Raw genomic sequence first — 18611 nt, 5'->3', positions numbered from 1 at the left:
TTTGTTAAACACATCTGTATATGTTTTTAGCTCTTTTCTCAAGTCAAATCTACCTTAAGAATTCACAAAGTGGGGCGCCTGGATGGCTCAGTTGGTTAAGAGCTGCCTTCAGCTCAGGTCATGATCCCAGGGTCCTGGGATTGAGCCCCACCTTGGGCTCCCTGCTCAGCAGACAGCCTGCTTCTCCTTCTCCCTCTGCCTGCCGCTCAATCTACTTGTGCTCTCTCTCCCTCTCTCTCTGTGTCAAACAAATAAATAAATCTTTAAAAAAAAAAATAAAAAGAATTCAAGAAGTGCTGTCATTGATGAATTCATGGAGTGGGCATCAAATTCTGTAGCTGCTTCTCAATTATAATCCTAAAAACCTTTTGTAAAATGGCTGTTTCACTGGCATTAAGATATAAATATTCTAGTTATTTTTAGTCTTGTCAGGGTCATGGGTCCTATGAAAATATGATGGAAGCTATCTCCTTCTAAATAAGTTAATATGACAATATATGTACACATTTTACATATCAATTTATTCCTCTAGAATACATCTAGGGGTTAAGAACTAAGTTCTTAATTAAGGGTAAGAACTTTTATTGTAAGGGGACATTTTCAAAAGAGATAGTACCTATTTTGATTTACAGTTTAGCTGTTTATTAAAAATGCAATAGTGGGGTACCTGGGTGGCTCAGTGTGTTAAGCCTTTGTCTTTGGCTCAGGTCATGATTTCAGAGTCATGGGATAGAACCCCACATTGGGCTCTCTGCTCAGCAGGGAGCCTGCTTCTGCCTGACTCTCTGCCTACTTCTGATCTCTTTCTCTGTCAAATAAGTAAAATCTTTTTTAAAAATGCAATAGTTTCATTGCTTATCATCACATCTTCAATCTATACTTGTATTGTTTTATATAGACATGGGGTAATTGACTATATTAAAAATTACCTGCTTTTTAGAATTTATGTTTTTAAAAATTTTAATCTATTTTAACTACCCTTAAACCTTTTTCAACTTTCTAAATAAGAAATTTTTTTTTACTGTATGGAAGTATTTCTTTTTTATTCTTGTTAATCTTAAAAGATAATCTATCTTTAGAACTTTGGCTCAAACATTTGACTTAATATTTGCATTTGAAAAATTTTCTAATAGAACATTGACCTTAAAGATTTTGAAAGTCACAGTCTGCATATATATTTAATTCCAGTTCTCTGCTATTAAAATAGCATTGACTGAATCTCAGAATTAGGTGGTAAGTCCTTTACATTTTTTGAATATTACAAAATGATAAATTTTGGAATTAAATAAAATATGAATTTGAGGGGCTGCAAGAATTTAGTATATACAACTATATTTTTCACGGTAGTTTATAGAACTTACATAGAAAAATAAGCTTTTTTAGTGACCATATATACTCAATATGTGTTCTTTCTTATTATGAATAATGATTTTATATATATATATATATACATATATATATATATATATGCAGTGCAGTGTTCATCACCTCCTAGTCAGAAAAGCTCCACTGTCATTTCAAACCTGCAACTAAGTCTAACATAATAAGATCTATGATTTAAAACATTCAGGACCATATCCAGTCTTGCCAAAGTTCATGTGACTAGGAATTCAAAGAGGCCTTTGAGAAGAGAGAAACTTCAGTGGAAACAGTCTCACAGCCACATAGTCATGTGTGGATGCTGTCATGGGCTTCTAGCTTTGATCCTGTTTTATTGCTGTATATGCAAGTGGAACCATTTCAAATACAAAACAAAAGCAACTTGTGGGTTTGGTGATGGGTCAGGTTGATAGGAAATACTTGGCATCACAGAAAGACATGTATTTGTGTCCACAGAGAATGTGCTCAAACATTATATATCTAGGATATATATATATATAGTTCTTTGTAGATTTTATTTCTAAAATTAGGACACATTCTTAAATTAATAGTGTATTACGGTTCATTTGGTAGCATTTTTTTTCCTGCCTACACGAAGTTAATAGTGAAAATGACAATTGATGGTGTCTTAGATTCAATAAAACATTATATATAGATTAGAACACTTAAGATCTGACGGTACCTTAGCAATGTTAAAACAACTCTCCAAGGAAATTGAAACTGAAGGATCAATTAATTTGCTAGAAAGACAGATTTGGGTGACAGTCCAGAGATTAATTTTTCAACTATTTTCACCCATCTTATGTGAATCATTAGACCATAAATCCATAAACCCAATGTAAATCACTTTTTAAAAGACCTTTTTTATATAATATTTAATGCATGGAACATAATGTTTATGTAAATTATAAAGCATAATGAATTATTGTCGAGTATAAATGAACACATTTTAACTACATGCAAAAAAATCTTGGATAATCTTAAAACATTAATGTTGAGAGAAATGAATATTGCCCAAGCCTGCATATCAAATGATGCCATTCTCTATAAATAAGTAAAATTTTCAAAATTAAAATTGAGCCTGATTCATATAGTACCTTTTTAAAATAATTGTTCACTTTCAGTGTTAATGTGGACAAAAGTATTCAAGGTTTGTTGTTTTTGTTTTTTAAAATCCACATGTTAGAGCCAAAATTAAAAAGTCATGTTTTAATGGGAACTGGTTTAAAACAATTTGACTAGAGTGAGAGAACAGTTTGGAAAATGTGTCTGTGCTCAGTTTTGCTTCCAAATTTGGACTTTGAAACTTATTGTCAGTCTCAGAAAGAAATAAGAAGCTGTGCAGATAATTAAACATTTGCCTTGGGGGAATTATTTGCAGTTAATTAAAATCATACACTTTGGGTGTATGCTTGCTTCACTGGTTATTAAATTTGAATCATATGTTAACTACCCAGGTTTCTCACTTGTCCATCAAATGTTGCTTGTGGCAGGTTCAAGAAACAAACTTTCTCATAATATTCCAAACTGCATTGTTTGAAATGACCTCCTTATCGGGGGAGGGAGAGAGTGAAAAGGAATAAGGACACAAAGAAAGAAGGATTTGAGACTCCATCTATTCAGCTCTGTTCAGAGTGACGGCTCAGTGGAGCAACGTGAACTCAGTAGAGAACCCATTTGTAATGGGGGTCTCAGTCTGCCATCCCCGGTGTGCTCCATGGCCATATGCCTACCGTATTAGGTCATGGCTTTTAGATATCTTTAGATTACCACTCTTATAGCTGCATGAAAAATATCCCCTAGATTGTAACCTCTATGAGAGTAGAGTCAATCACTATTGACTCCCTAGCCTCAAGAAGTATCTGGCATAGGGTTGGCCCTTAATAAATATTTTTGGAATGAATGAAAGGCCCATTTTCTGTCTTCCCACCGACCAGCTCTTTCTGATGGCTTTCTAAAGAGCCTACAGAGAGCCCTCAGAAACCAATGAGGAATCCCGTGTAGTCTTGGAAGAGTCCATGGTCACTGAAACCTATTTGGCCACGTTATTTCCTGCAAGTATATCCTGTAACAAAAAAATAAAACGTGAACTTATACTGATTTCACATTTAAATGTGCTATACGAGGGAGAGGATGAAATTGCACAGAACAGAAGGTTTGCATTCCCCTTTGCTATTGTTCTACTGGTAGTGTTCCTCAGGAAGATGAACTTAATTACAGCTGGATTTCAAAGCTCTACATCTGGCTCTTTCAAGGACTCAAGGCTCCCATATATGAACAATTGCAGTAATGGACGCATTAAGAACATTAAAATTGATATTCCTTTAATCTCCTCTATTTTTCCTTCCTTTCATATCCTTTTGCACAATTCTCCAAGGACTTTCACTAATGCATAAAGGCCTGCTTATATTTTCTTCTTTGTTGCAAAAAGATAACCCAACCAAATTTCTATCACAGTTACCTTTGTACACTTTGTACAAGATCTCTTCTGCAGTACTTTAGGAACAGCTTAGTTATTGATAAAAATATTTAAGTATTCTAAGGGTATTTTCTAAAAATAATAAATTCCATGCCCCAAAGATAGATATATCATGACAGTGCTGGCAGCTGCTCTGTTTCCCAGTTAAAAGTGCTGACTAGAGGTTTTGCTTATTTGTTGTGGCAGATTCTGCAAAGGACGACAATATTGTAAAAGACAATGAAGTGACAGATCATTCTGTGTGTGACCAAGATCAACCTAATGGTAAGTTGTGAGGTCCTTTTTTATTTGTTTTCTTCTTCTGAGAAACATTATATTTTAAAAAACAGATTTTAGTTTTTTGGGGGGAAAAATGGTATCTGGTAATATTTTATTAGCTATGAATGTCAAGTGACTGGTAGCTGCCAAGTTTAGAAAGGAAATTTGCTCTCCACAATCCTCATCACTCACTATTTTTGTACCAGGCTGACTTTATTTTTGTTACCTGCCCAAGCTCTATGGGCATTGGGTTTGCAACTACAGAAATGAAGAAACTATAATAATGAGAAAAATGGGACTCCTATAGACAATAGAGCTAGGTGATTAAATCTACATATCCTTGGAATACAAAGAAGAGAGAGTAGAACAAACAGAAATGAAACAATCATTAGACAAATAACAGAAAAGCAGTTTTCCTAATGTAAACCAGTTTCTCCACCCAAAACACAAGAGTACACGTATTTATAGACAACAGTACTGAAAACTCAAACAGGAACAGAAGTCTACAAAGCCTCATGGACTTTCTGAAGATCAGTGATAAAGAAAGGCTTATAAAGCATATAGGAAAATCAGGTTGCAAACAAAATCAGCAAAATCAGATTAGCCTTAGCTTTCTTTCTTCTTCCACAATTATAAATACTAGATGAAATGGTATAACATTTCCATTGCTCGAAAGGACACAGTTTCTATATTTAGTGAAGTTATTACTCATACATGAAGTCAGGAGTAATATTTTCTCAGGGATACATAGATTAAGAAAATATACCACCCAAGTATCCTTCCGGAATAAACTAACAGAAATCCTGTGCAAAAACAATAAATATAGAAAGGAAGGAAAAAGTCAAGACTGAGAAAGGCACACTTGGAAAGGCATGTGTGATAAGAGACTCATTAAATGTATGAAAACGTTGAAATAATTGCTTCAAAATTAGTATCAGAATATCTTAATTAAATGTGTGCTTTTATCTTTGAAAAATATATGTTGTTTTAAAATGAGAAAGAAAGAGGAGAAACTTCTGCTTTCAGCAATGAAAGTCTAAATAACTTACACCATTACTCTCCTTGAAGATGACTTGGAAAAGCTACACCAAAAACGAAAACGAAAATTTATGGAGTCCGTTTATAGGCATCAAAGAGCTAACAAGATAATGAAGAATTTTCAGGCTACATTCTGGGAGAAAACAGATATCCAGAGATGTGAATTCAGAACTTGAAGCTGTTTTTATCTTAAGTGATTTGTTGATTCTACAAACGGTATCCATCCAGAGTGCCATTGAAAAGGGCAAGGGACCATGCTAAACCCCCTGGTCTTTGTGTTGAAACCCTAAAGTTATGTATCCTAGCAGAAAGAATGAACCAGCAGGAGACCAGTTTTCTGAAAGACTGCTGCCCAGCTTTGAATCTTCGCAATCCTCAAATTAAATTAAGATCAACCCAGATTGCTAGTCCCTACTGGCACCTGAGAAAAACAAATGTAAAACATTTACTAAGTTAAAAAAGAGTGTTGTGGGTTTCAAACCATTTACAAAAATGAGTTTTTAACATGATTTTCAGCATGTCCAGCACACACAGAAAAATAGCCAGAAAAAAATGAAACAAGGAAACATAAAAACAATCAAGAGAAACAGGCCATTTGGTCTAAAAATATTAGAGTTATACACATAATATATAAAATAATTTTGTTGACTATTATGGGGGATAAAGACAAGATTGAAAAATTTAGCTGCAAAATAGAAATTCAAAACAAAACAACACAAAAGAAAAGAAAGGGACACCTGGGTGGCTCAGTTGGTTAAGCATCTGCCTTCTGCTCAGGTCATGATCTCAGGGTCCTGGGATCAAACTCCGTGTCAGGCTCCCTGCTCAGCAGAGAGTCTGCTTCTCCCTCTCCCTCTACCCCTGCCCCCCACTCATGCTCTCTCTCTGTGTCAAAAAAATAAATAAAATATTAAAAAAAAAAAAAAGAAATGAGAAAAGAAAATCTAGATGTGAAAGATGCCATAACTTAAATGAAGAATTCAATGAATAGATTCACAGTTTGACTATGTTTTAGACACAGATGAACGAGAATTTGTGCACTGGAAGTTAAGTCATAAGAATATATTAAAAAAAAAATAGAAAAAAAAGGATGGCAAACACTAAAGAAAGGGAACAAATACAGAGGAAATAGTGGCAAAGTCTATAACAAATGTAATTGGAGTCCCAGACAGAAAGGAAAGATGGAATTGGGCAGAAAAGTATTTCAGGAAATTATGCTGAGAAATGTTCTACATGATGAAGGATATTAGGCCACGTGTTTCAAAGCCCTTTGAACTCTAAGAAAAATAAATCCATAAGTAGGCCCATCATTATACAACTGCTGAAAATCAAAGATAAACAGAACATCTAAAAAGCAATCTTTAAACAGACTGATAGCTGACTTTTAATAAATACAATGGAAATAATAAGACATACAGCATGATAGTTACCAACCAAGAATTCTATACTCAAGGAAAATGTGTGTTTCAAGAATAAAAGTTAATCAGGGATATTTCAGCCCTCCCCCCCAAAAAAAAGAAAAGAAAAATTCACCAACAGACAATTTTGGTGTTTTCTTTGGGTAGGAGGGTATTGATCTCAGATAGAAGGAAAAAGATGAAAGAAAAGAATTAAAAACAAAGTAAATGGTAACTATTCAGTAAGTCTAAATGAATACTGATGATACCAATTCTTGACAAGAAGCAGGAAAGTGTGACCCATAAGAGAAGAAAACTCAATTAATAGAAATCAACTCAGAAATGAGGGGCACCTGGGTGGCTCAGTGGGTTAAAGCCTCTGCCTTTGGCTCAGGTCCTGATCCCAGGGTCCAGGGATTGAGCCCTGCATTGGGCTCTCTGTTCAGCAGGGGGCTTGCTTCCCCCCAACCCCTGCCTACCTCTCTGGCTACTTGTGATCTCTGTCTGTCAAATAAGTAAATAAAATGTTAAAAAAAAAAAAAAAGAAATCATACAGATAGTGTAATTAATGGCACAGATAGTATAATGTTAAAAAAAGAAATCATACAGATAGTGTAATTAATGGCACAGATAGTATAATGTTAAAAGTTATAGTTGTATTCCATATTTTCTGAAAGTTAAAAGATAGATTGTCCACACAAGAGACATTAAAGGCATAAAATAACCCAAATTGAACTTCTAGAGATGAAAAACTGAATGTCTGAAATGAAAACTGCACTTGATGGTAATAATGCAGATTAGTTACTGCAGAAGAAAGGGTTGGCAAATTTGAAGATGTAGCAATAGAAACTATCCAAATTGAAACACAATTTGGATAGAATTGTGAGAATTGAGAGAATTAACAATTGAACAATGAAAAGATCATCAGTGAGCTATGGAAGAACTTTGCCCAATATATATAAACTGAACTCTCTGAAGGCAAAGCATGGGAAGGGAGACAGAAAAAATATTTGAAGTAAAAATAATTGAAAATTTTCAAAACTTTGATGAAAACTGTGAGCCCATATATTCAAGAAGTTCTGTGACCCTGAAGCACAAGAAACATAAATGAAATTATAACTAAGCCCATTGTCATCAACTTACTCAATTCAATGATAAACAGAAAAAATTGAAAAATAATCAGAGGGAAAAGATAACATGCATACAGAGGAATAGATAGAAAGAAGAAGCCAATGTCTCATTGGAAACTGCAAACTAAAATAACAGGCTCAAACTTGGATAATGTTAAGTTAAAGAAGGTACAGAAGCACATATATTGTACAGTCTCACTTATATCAAGTTTGAAAAGCAGGAAAACATAATGATACTATTTAGAAAGACATGCTTGAGTTGGGAAAATGATAAAGAAAATCTAGGTAGTGATTACTCTGATTAGGTTGCTGATTAAATTTTGGTGATTAGGGAGGAGGTTCTAATTGGCCCATGATCTGGGTTTCTGGACTGGATGGATATCCAGTTTCAATAAGGATATATAGTTTTTCTATTTGCTTTTGGTTATTTAACTGAACTCTCTATGTTGGTGCACTTTCCTATATTTTGTTGCATTTTTAGAGAATAGTTAAAAGAGGAAGGAAGAAAGGCAGAGAAGGAGGGAAAGAAAAGGAAGGAAGTATCAATGTCAGAGTTTATAAAGCAAAGATTAGGGTGGGGGAGCAGGGAAGGTTGCACAGAATGCTGATTTCAATAAAGGTACTCAAAAACTGAAAATCCTGCTCTGCTACAGATTCTGATAATATAAGTTAGGGTTAAGAATACCTTTGAAAATCCTGATGATAATCACAAATAGAAATAAATCACAATAGAATTAAAGGAAGAGATCTTACTCTCTCAATTTCCTGGTACATTTCATACCACAGAATGAGTATTTTCAATAACTCAAATAAAAAAATTAAGTAGCAGTGTAAGAAAAGCACAATGTATCAAATAAGTTAACAGAAACACAGGCAAAAATTATGACAGGAAATGTAATTAGGTTAATTTATTAAGTGTAAAAACCAGTTATGTTGAATTAATTTTTAAAAATAGGGGTGCTGGGTGGCTCAGTCAGTTATGCATCTGCCTTCAGCTCAGGTCATGATCTCATGGTCCTGGGATTGAGTTCCTCATTGGGCTCCCTCCTCAGCTGAAAGTCTGCTTCTCCCTCTCCCTCTCTCTCTCTTCCTCCTGGCTTGTGTTCTTTCTCTTTCTCTCTCTATTACTCAGTCTCTCTCTCAAATAAATAATAAAATCTTAAAGAAAAATAGTAAATGTTTGAAAAACTTAGTTAGGGTTTGCCTGGGTGGCTCAGTTGGTTAGGCATCTGCCTTTAGCTCAGATCATGACCCCAGGGTCCTGGGATCAAGCCCTTCTTTGGACCCTCTGCTCAGCGGGGAGCCTGCTTCTCTCTCTCCCACTGCGTGCTGTTCTCCCTGTTTGTGATCTCTCTCTCTCTGTCTGTCAAATAAGTAAATAAAATCTTTAAAATAAATAAATATTAAAAATATAAAGTCAAGAAAGGTATATATGGGAAATAAACATCAAAAGAAAATATGAGAAACTACTTTAGAACCTATCCAGTTAGAATTCTAGCAAAAACCCTCAATAAAAATGTAAATCCATGATTTTATATAATAATGATGGTTTCTTATATGCCAAATGATACAATATGAATCAAATCCAATCAGAAATGCAATGGGGGATTCACAGTTATATTATTTTCAGTTGATGACAGAATAAATAGACTAAAAATATATGGAATCTTTGAGAAATATGATTAACAGTGTAGTCCTACTGTAGGAATAGGCAAGTCAATCAATGAAACAGAATAAAGAGTTCAGAAATGGACCAAAGCAGATCTAGGATTTTAGCACATCTTCAGGCTGACATTTCGAAGACAGATGACTCCACAAATGGCATTAAGACAACTGGTTGGCCATTTGGAAAAATAACCTGAATCCCAACCTCGTTCCTTACACCAAGTTAAATTACAGGAGGAATAAAGATGAAATGTAAAAATGAAACTAAAAATACCAGATAAAAGAACATAAATGTGATTTTTTAAAAATTTTGAAATAAGAATTGCTTTTTGAATTATAAATAAAAACGCACGATCACGATTGTATACATATGTTATAAAAAGGCATACATATATATCTCCTATATGCATGTGCATGCGCCAATATATGTCATGAAAGAGAGAAATGGCTAAATCTAAATATACACATTTTGACATGATAGAGATTACAATCAAATTCTAAAGAAAAACTACTGGGAAAAGTGCCCTCAGACTAAAGGACAAAGAATCAATTTTCTTAAGGAAAAAAAAAAAAAGAGCTCATAAATCAATAAGAAAAAGAAAAAGAAGAAGAGGAAAATGGACAAAGGACTCAATTATAACTTACAAAAGAAGAACTGGAATGCCTGGGTGGCTCAGTCAGTTAAGTGTCTGCCTTTGGCTCAGGTCATGATTCCAGGGTCCTGGGATCCACTTCTTCACTGGGCTTCTTGCTCAGGAGGGAGCCCACTTCTCCCTCTGCCTGCCACTCCCCCTGCTTGTGCTCTCTCTCTTCAAATAAATAAATAAAATCTTTTTAAAAAATTTTTTAAAAAAGAAGAAATATAGTCATTAGTATGAAGAGAAGACCTATATCTTTGTTTCTTAAAGAAATGCAAATAAAACGTGATTTCAGTGTCTTCTTTTGAATATCAGCTAAGTTTAAGTAGAATTGATAATACACAGGACTGGTGAGAGTAGGGTATCCAATCATGTTCACGATGGGAGACTGAAAGACATAACTGCCTCATCAGCAATTTTGACAAAATCTCATAAAAAATGATGTGTTCATACTTTTTCCCTAGAATTATGCTTTAGGAAATTTGTCTTAAAGTGACACCCACCAAGAATAGGGAGACATATATTTATAAAAATCTTCATTGCAATAATACTGTTTAATGGGGAAAAAAGGGAGACAGCCCAAATTTTATCCATAACATGGAATATACTGCATCTTTTAAAATTAAAACTTGTGGAGTGCCTGGTTAGCTCAGTGGGTTAAGCCTCTGCCTTTGGCTCAGGTCATGACCTCAAGGTCCTGGGATTGAGCCCCGCATGGGGCTCTCTGCTCAGCAGGGAGCCTGCCTCCCCCTTCTCTCTCTGCCTGCCTCTCTGCCTACTTGTGATCTCTCTCTCTCTGTCAAATAAATAAATAAAATATTTTAAAAATAAATAAATAAAATGAAAATAAAACATCTGAAGAAATTTTAATGACAGTGTAAGATGCTTATAAAAATATGAACTAAAAAAGCAAAATCAAAGTGTAAATTCATTTTGATCTTAGGATATATTTATATATTTGTGCGTGTGTGTATGTATATTGAGCCACTTACACAAAGACTCACACACACGTGTATATACAGATACATATATATGTATGCATATACAGATATATATGTATATACACATATATATACATATATACATATATATGTACACACACAAGATAAAGATAGCAGTTTACAATACTAACAGTGACAGTTATAAAATTATTATAGCTGTAAATTATAGTTTTAAAATTATTCATAATTCTTTATATGTTTCTAGAAGGAAACTGCAATCCTTTTGTAACTGCAAGAAAAAATAACTTTAGAAATAATTTACATTAGGTAATAAGTTTTTTTGGCCCCAGGAAAAAAAAATGAAGGGTGTCTAGAAGATAATCAAATTCACAATAATCCAGGTTTAATTTTTGCTCTTAAACTGGATTATTTTTAGCCATGGTAAACATATAAAATTTTGAATATTAGCAGCAATCAAGATTCAAGTTTAATAAAAGGACACAATTTCCATTGTCTTTAAGACAAGCATAGAAGAAACATATTCTTTGTTCTTATGAAGATTTTAAGCATATAATAATCTGCAAACATTAAAACTATACCCTTGTTACTATTGTTCAAAACCATCCATTTACAGAGTGCATTTAGGTTTATCCTCTAGAATTGTTTAGTTCCAGACTGATGGCCCCAGACCAATTTTTATGCAAATTATTTAAAGCATTAGCTTGAGCCAAACTTAATTACCAGGGCTCCAAGAAATAATCACATGATCTATTTCTAAAAGAAAAGTGAATAGATTTTTGGATTATCTGTTCTAATAGTCCCCTCCCATTAGCATGGATGATTGAGTTCACTGTATAAAAATATATATATAAACTGTGGGACCCTTTATGTTCCTTTGTTTCCTCTGCCAGGAGGGATTAGAGCAGAGGACAGTGGGTGGAATTCAACTAGACTGAATGTGGAGAGGCAAACATAAAGCTTGCCCCCATGGGGTCAAGAAAGCAAGACAGAATGTGGAATGTCTGAGTGCACTGCAGAGAAGGGAAGAAGGGCTGGAGACCCCTGGAGTCGTCATTAACACACAGCAGGCTTGGGTGCAGGGCAAGGAACTCACACAAGTACCTCCTCTTTGTTTAATATGCCCAGTCCTGGCTTGGCTCAGGAATGAGCAAATATGATGATTCTTGGATTTCAAAGCTGTGCACCTCATTTCCTTCCCCATTTTTTACTGACTTTATTTCAGAAAAAATTAGAAAGAAGAAAATATATATATTTCTGTTTTAAGAAAAGATTGTCAAAATATGTAAAGCACATCGGTTGAAACAGATCAAGAATGGGGATAAGTGAAAAGGCAAGAGGGGAGAAATACTCCACAAGAGCTTTGCAATGGACTCTCATCCTCAAAGTGAAGTACCAGGCTTTCCTAGTCAAAGAGAAAATCCCTAGTATTCATCAAGAGCTTTAGGCTGCCACCTCACGGAGTCCCCCCTTATCAGCAGGGGCCTCAGGTCCTACCCGTAATTGAATTCCTCTGAAGATTTATCAAATGGGTCACTGGGAATGGGGACACACAAGAAAACAGAGTGGCTGCTTCTGATCTCTGAATGCTCTACTCTTTGCCTTCATTGTGCAGAGAAAGCCCAATTGCAAATGACAAGTCAGGAGTCTGAGTAGGGACCCAGGAATAGGTGTCATGGTCTGGTCCCTATCAACAGTGGTAGAGAATGAGGCTCACTCAAACAGTGAATGTCCTGTCTCAATGTCATGCACCCAATAAACAAACATTGGTGGTGACTAGAAACTTCACCAGGAGACAGATCCTCATATAATGCCAAAGACAGAGGGAATCTAAGATATTATCTAGTTCTACAGCCTTAAAAATAAAGAGATAATGAACTTGAAGCCTAATACTTCAAGTTCTTCTTTAGGGGTTCTTTGCAATAAATGTAGTATACAGAGTGCTTAGCAGCCTAAGGCACTTACCTTGTTTCTAAAGGATGCAGTAGAAAGTAAGTTCTGGTCCCTAATCACTATTTGCAGACATTGATCAGTACTATAATGGACAGCAAATTAAATAGACATTTATTGATCACTCCTTATTAGTAAGTGCTGGGAGGAGAAATATGAATAAAGCATAGTTTTTATGTTCATAATGCTCATTACCTGGTAAGAGAGACAAACAGATACAACTATAATACAGTGTAATAAGATGAATAATAAATAGATAAATGAGCAAAGGAACTCAATAAGCAAAATGAAAATGATTGATCCCGTCCAGTGATTCAGAAAATGTTACAAAGAAAGGTAAAATTGATGACTTAGTTTTGAAAGATGAGGAGAATTTTACCAGATAGGAAGGGGGGACATAGGGGTATTTCAACCAGTGAAAACATGTGTGAAATGGACACAAATCAAGAAATAAAGTGATGTGTTTAGAAAATGGTGAGTAGGTTGGAACACAGAATGGAAAAGCAGGTGATTTGGCCAAAAGACAAAAAAGAGGAACATTCAAGAAGAAAGAGCTACTAGTACAGCAGCTGACTTTCTCAGGTGTTTTTTAGAGTTCAAGTAGAATAGACATCCAGCAAAAGTAACTAGATTTAGCTAGACGCAAACACCTTTTAGTTATAAATTTTAGTTATAAATTTTAGTTATACATTTTTCTTCTATGATATCACTGAAAGTAGTTTTCTCTAATTTCTGAATTTTTGTTATAATTATTAGATTACATAATATGCATTTGTTGTAAAATATAAAATGCAGATGAGTATATAATTACAAAAAATGAAATCATATTCTGTTCTACAGTCTTTGAAAACCTCATAATATGTTTTTAATGGTTGCTACCACAAAAAAAATACAGTTGCTTAGACTTCCTCTAATCCTCACATTAGAAATTCTATTGCTATTTTCTGTACTCTTTATCTATCATCTTTTCATGTTTCATTTCTCCCTAACTTTTGCCCTCTTTGTGAATTTTAATTCAAAAGTTTGATTTCTGGGACGCCTGGGTGGCTCAGTGGATTGCGCCGCTGCCTTAGGCTCGGGTCATGATCTCAGTGTCCTGGGATCGAGCCCCGCATCGGGCTCTTTGCTCAGCGGGAGCCTGCTTCTCTTTCTCTCTCTCTGCCTGACTTTCCGCCGACTTGTGATCTCTCTCTCTGTCAAATAAATAAATAAAATCTAAAAAAAAAAAAAAAAAAAAAAAAAAAAGTTTGATTTCTAAAACATTAATTTATGAATAGTGTTCATTCTCTTTTATGACACCCTTCGCTGATGTTCATGATGTCATTGTGTTTTTAGGCTTGTAGAAGTTTTCTGCCTGTCTTAGATAATTTCCTTCTCATTTAATCCATCTTTTCGTTTCCTTATTCATCAGTTGTTAGAGTTCATTGCAAACACAAAAATACTGTTTTTTGTTTTTCTGAATATATTTTTTATGAAAATATTTTTCCCTTACTATAATTCCCCTCTTTTATTATGTTTCATTTTTAAGTCTTCTGTATGTTTGGATAGCTAGAAATAGCTATCCACGCAAGATGTTTGCCAGGAAATAAATGAAAAAATCCCTCCTTTTTCTTTCTTTCTTTCTCTCTTTCTTTCTTTCTCTCTTTCTTTCTTCCTTTTTAAGATTTTATTTATTTTTCAGAGAGAGAGAGAAAAAACACACACACATACACACAAGCAGAGGGAGCAGCAGACAAAGAGAAAAGCAGGCAGAGGGAGAAAGCAGGCTCCCCACTAAGCAAGGAACCCAATGCAGAACTCAATCCCAGGACCCTGGGATCATGACCTGAGCTAAAGGCAGATGCTTAACTGACTGGGCCACCCAGGCTCCCTCCCCTTCACTCTCCGTGTGCTATAATCCTTCTCTCCATCCAGTCATTCTGGATTCAGTATTTATCTAGGGTAAATGTGGAACACAAAATCTGTAGTTCTGGTTTTATCGAGATAGGATTGATTTCCTCCCATCTCATTCCTTGAAGTTGAATTTATAAACTTGATTTTAGAATTTAACATTTATCCTTGTCAAAATTCTTCTTGTTTCACTTAATCTAAGAGTGATTCAGTGTGGAATTTGTTGTCCAATATACTTGTTATCCCTCTTAGTTTCCTGTGACCTAAAAATCTGCTAAAAATGAGTTTTTTCACAAATTTGGAACTCTGTTTCACATCTTACTAGAAGAACTTTATGCACATTTAGTGCCTTTTTCCTTGCAGTTATGCATTTTGAGGACAAGTATTATGTCTGTTTCATTTAAGATCTATTCCCAGCGCCTGGCGTATCTGCCATTTAGAAGCATGTATTACGGTGTGGAATAAGTGACCAATAGTGTGGTTTTATCACTTTATATGGTACCTAAAGGTGAACAAGTGGGTTCTTGGGGAAAAGATTTCGCACAACTTTCTTCTCCATATTGGAGAATTTTGTGACTAGTAGTATCATGACATTGTCTAAAGGATAAAGGGCACACGTGAAATTCTCATACATTTCTAGTGGGATTATAAAGTGGAACACACTCTTCCAAATGCTGTTTTTCAGGATTTAGTAAAGCCAAACGTATGTGTTGCCTATTACTTAGCAGTATCACTCCTGAGTTTATACCCACGTGACATGAATACGTATATCCACCAGAAGACAATGCACATGAATTTTTTTTAGCAGTGTCCTTTATAATAGCCCCAAACTGAAAACATAATATATGTTTAGCCCCATATGAAAACATAATATATTTGGATGGTGGAATAGTATACATCCATGAAAAAGAATAAACAAGGACATATACAACAAATGGGATTAATCTCACAGAGAATATGTGGAAAGTCAAGCTAAAAGAGTGTATATAGTGAAATCTATTTTTGTGAGTTTCAAAAACAGACAAAACTATTGCCTTTTACCTGTTGCGGGGTGTCCACTGGTACAAACAGACAGAGCCACTGGTGCTAGAAATGTTCTTGTTCTGGGTGGTAAGTGCCCAAGGAGATACATGTATGTGTATGTGAAAAGTCTTCAAGTTATATATGACTTGGGTGTTTTACTATAAGCAATGTGTACTTCAGTTTAAAAATTAAAAGGAAAATAAGGATATTTCCAAGCAAAACAAAAAGGAAGAAAGAATTTGTAGTTGAAAATTTTGAAACCAGAATGGGAAGCACAATACTTACTTTCAGGGCTAATGTAATTAGAGATAATCTACGTGAACTGTCTGGGCCAAGTCTGGCATTTTTCATAGGATAAATAATTTGCAGATACACGTATGTCCAAGGCCAGTGCTTCTCAAGCTTTAATGCACATACAGATCAGCTAGAAATCTTGTTAAAATGCAGAATCTGACTCTATATCTGAGATGAGGCCTGAACTTCTATATTTTTAAAATTCCAGTGTTTCTTACCCACAGACCATAGTTTAAGTAGCACTGGAGTGCAATGGAGGTGAATGGGGTTTATCACCAGGAAAAACATCTTGATCAAGCTCATGTTTTAAAAGGTATTTCAGCTAGCAAATGACAGATCCAAGAGATAGACAATAGATCCTTAAATGAGGAAAAGGGAAGGAAAAATGAAAAGTGGGAAAAGAGGAACATTTTGCAGAATCATCCAGACATGGCATTTCATTGAATTTTAGGAGTGATGACAGAAAGTCATCAAAGACAGCTTGATAAATTTAGCTTCAATGATCAGACAGATAAATATGCCTCCATTATAATTATTTTATTAGGTTCTTTTGATTAAAATTGAGCTCAAGAGGAATGATGTCAAAAAACTTTTTTTGGGGGGTGGTTCATGCTAGCAGAGAATGAACAAAGGGGAAGCCATAGAGTGGGCAGCTTAAGAATAGTTGCATAAAGGAGGAAACTGTAAAGATAAAGGGTTGTAGCAGTTAGCTTTGCTGGAGTAACAGATAATCCTAAAAGTCCCACTGGCTTACAACCACAAAGGCATGTTGTGTTTCCACTGGGTTCTGCTCCACGTGCTTTCATCCCAGGATGTAGACTGAAGGGGCACATTCTCTTAGGAGCAAGAAAGTTGGAGGAAACATGCAAAGGATCCTGAAGCTTCCACTCAAATGTAGTACATGTCATGTGTGTTGCTGTGCCATTTTGTAGACCAGGTCACACTCATAGGTCTGATGTCAGTGAGGTGGGAATAAACGCTTGTCCCACAGGGGCCACTGCAGGTCACATGGTCACAGACATGGTGTTGAATCCTCTTACAGAAAGAAGTAGGGACCAGTTGAAAAAATAATACAGTCTATTGCAGGAATGTACCCAGCAGAGTCTAAGTCGCTCTGTATTCCCTTCATGCCAATAACCAACTCTAGCTCTGGATTTTTTTTAATTCAATAGTTAAATATTCTCAGCATTTAAAAAAAAAAGTATATTCTCAGCATAAAACCTTTCATTAAAATGAGGCAAATGGACAGATTTCAATTTTCTCTCTTAATGAGCACTTAAATATTCAAAACTCTACAGGGGAAGGGAGGAGGAGAAGCCAGGGGGTGTGGAAGAGAAACCATTACTAGATAATCAGCCTTGGAGTAATCAAGAGTTGGCTGAATTCTCTCCTGACCTTTGCTATATTTAGTAGGTGTCTTCACAGAATGGTTTGAGCTGTTAGGTGACCCAATCCCCGCACGCTCACATTACTTAAGTTGTTCATGCTCTTTTAATGGGAGAATAAGAACACCAGTGTTTTAGTTTTCTAGGAATCCTCAGTACAGGAAATTTATACATCTTAAAGGGAAATTAAACATAGATAACCCACACAACCCAGAGATTATTCAAAATTACAAAACTTCCAAATTGTGTCTGTCAACATTCAATGCATTGATAAGCTAAACAGCAATTACACCAATCGGTTCAAAGAAGAGGTTTTTGCCTGATTACCTGGCTATTTCTCAGAAAATAACTGATATAAATTTGATGATTTGCAAAATTGCCCACTTTGGTTGGAAACTGTTCTCTGCCTCTCCATGCATGATGGAAACACGGCTTCTGAATGTTTTACTTTTTCAAACCAGGGACAAACCTATAGTTGTGCATGTTTCATTTCTTTTATTTTTCAATCACTGTTGTTAACAGGACAAGAGCATGATTCAGCGAAGAATGAAATAAAAATTGAGGCAGAGTCCCAGAGCTCATATATGGAAACAGAAGGTATTGAAACCAGAATGCCTTGTTATCTGAGAATGAGATGAAACTATGAACCATGACTTCTCTCTATTCTGCTGTTTGTGAGGAGTGTGCATGTATGTTTTAGGCAGTGATTACCAGAGTATGGCAATAGTGTTCTGCTCTGTGTGCCTCTCAAAACTTGGAGGGGGTCACTGTGTTTTCTCAATGATTCTGATGAAAACACCCTGAGTCTCCCTCTGTCTCCTTCATTTTAGAGCTTTCACCAAACCAGGAAGATGCCACGACCGTGGAGCAACCGGAAGTGATCCCTCTAGCAGATGACCAAGAAGACAAAGAAGGTGAAAAAGGTAGGTCCGCTCTTAAATTGACCCATCAAGAATGAAGAGTTCCTTTGGACTCCTGCCTAGAATGCAACCATCAGTTACCCTCCCGCAAATGCAGACTGTATAGGGGAAAATGAGCATGTCTTTCATCCTGAACCTACTTGTGAGCATAGAACAAAATCTAGGAGTAGCAAAAGAAGAGGCTTGTAATGGTTTTTTTGCCCTT

At 35.4% G+C, this 18611-nt stretch overlaps 1 protein-coding gene across 1 annotated transcript in view; it reads left to right on the top strand.

Annotated features, from left to right (window-relative positions):
- The window catches only part of MACROD2 (mono-ADP ribosylhydrolase 2), a 1944634-nt gene that overhangs the window by 1867117 nt on the left and 58906 nt on the right, over positions 1-18611 (top strand). The window contains exons 14-16 of the mRNA XM_082743694.1: positions 4046-4123; positions 18009-18083; positions 18317-18409. Coding sequence (XP_082599820.1) covers positions 4046-4123; positions 18009-18083; positions 18317-18409 — 246 coding nt within the window. The remainder of the gene's footprint in view (positions 1-4045; positions 4124-18008; positions 18084-18316; positions 18410-18611) is intronic.

The sequence above is a fragment of the Mustela nivalis genome (assembly GCF_964662115.1).
Source record: "Mustela nivalis genome assembly, chromosome: 8".
Lineage (NCBI taxonomy): Eukaryota > Metazoa > Chordata > Mammalia > Carnivora > Mustelidae > Mustela > Mustela nivalis.
Note: the sequence above shows the minus strand (reverse complement) of the source record. Positions and strands in the feature narration are given on the sequence as shown.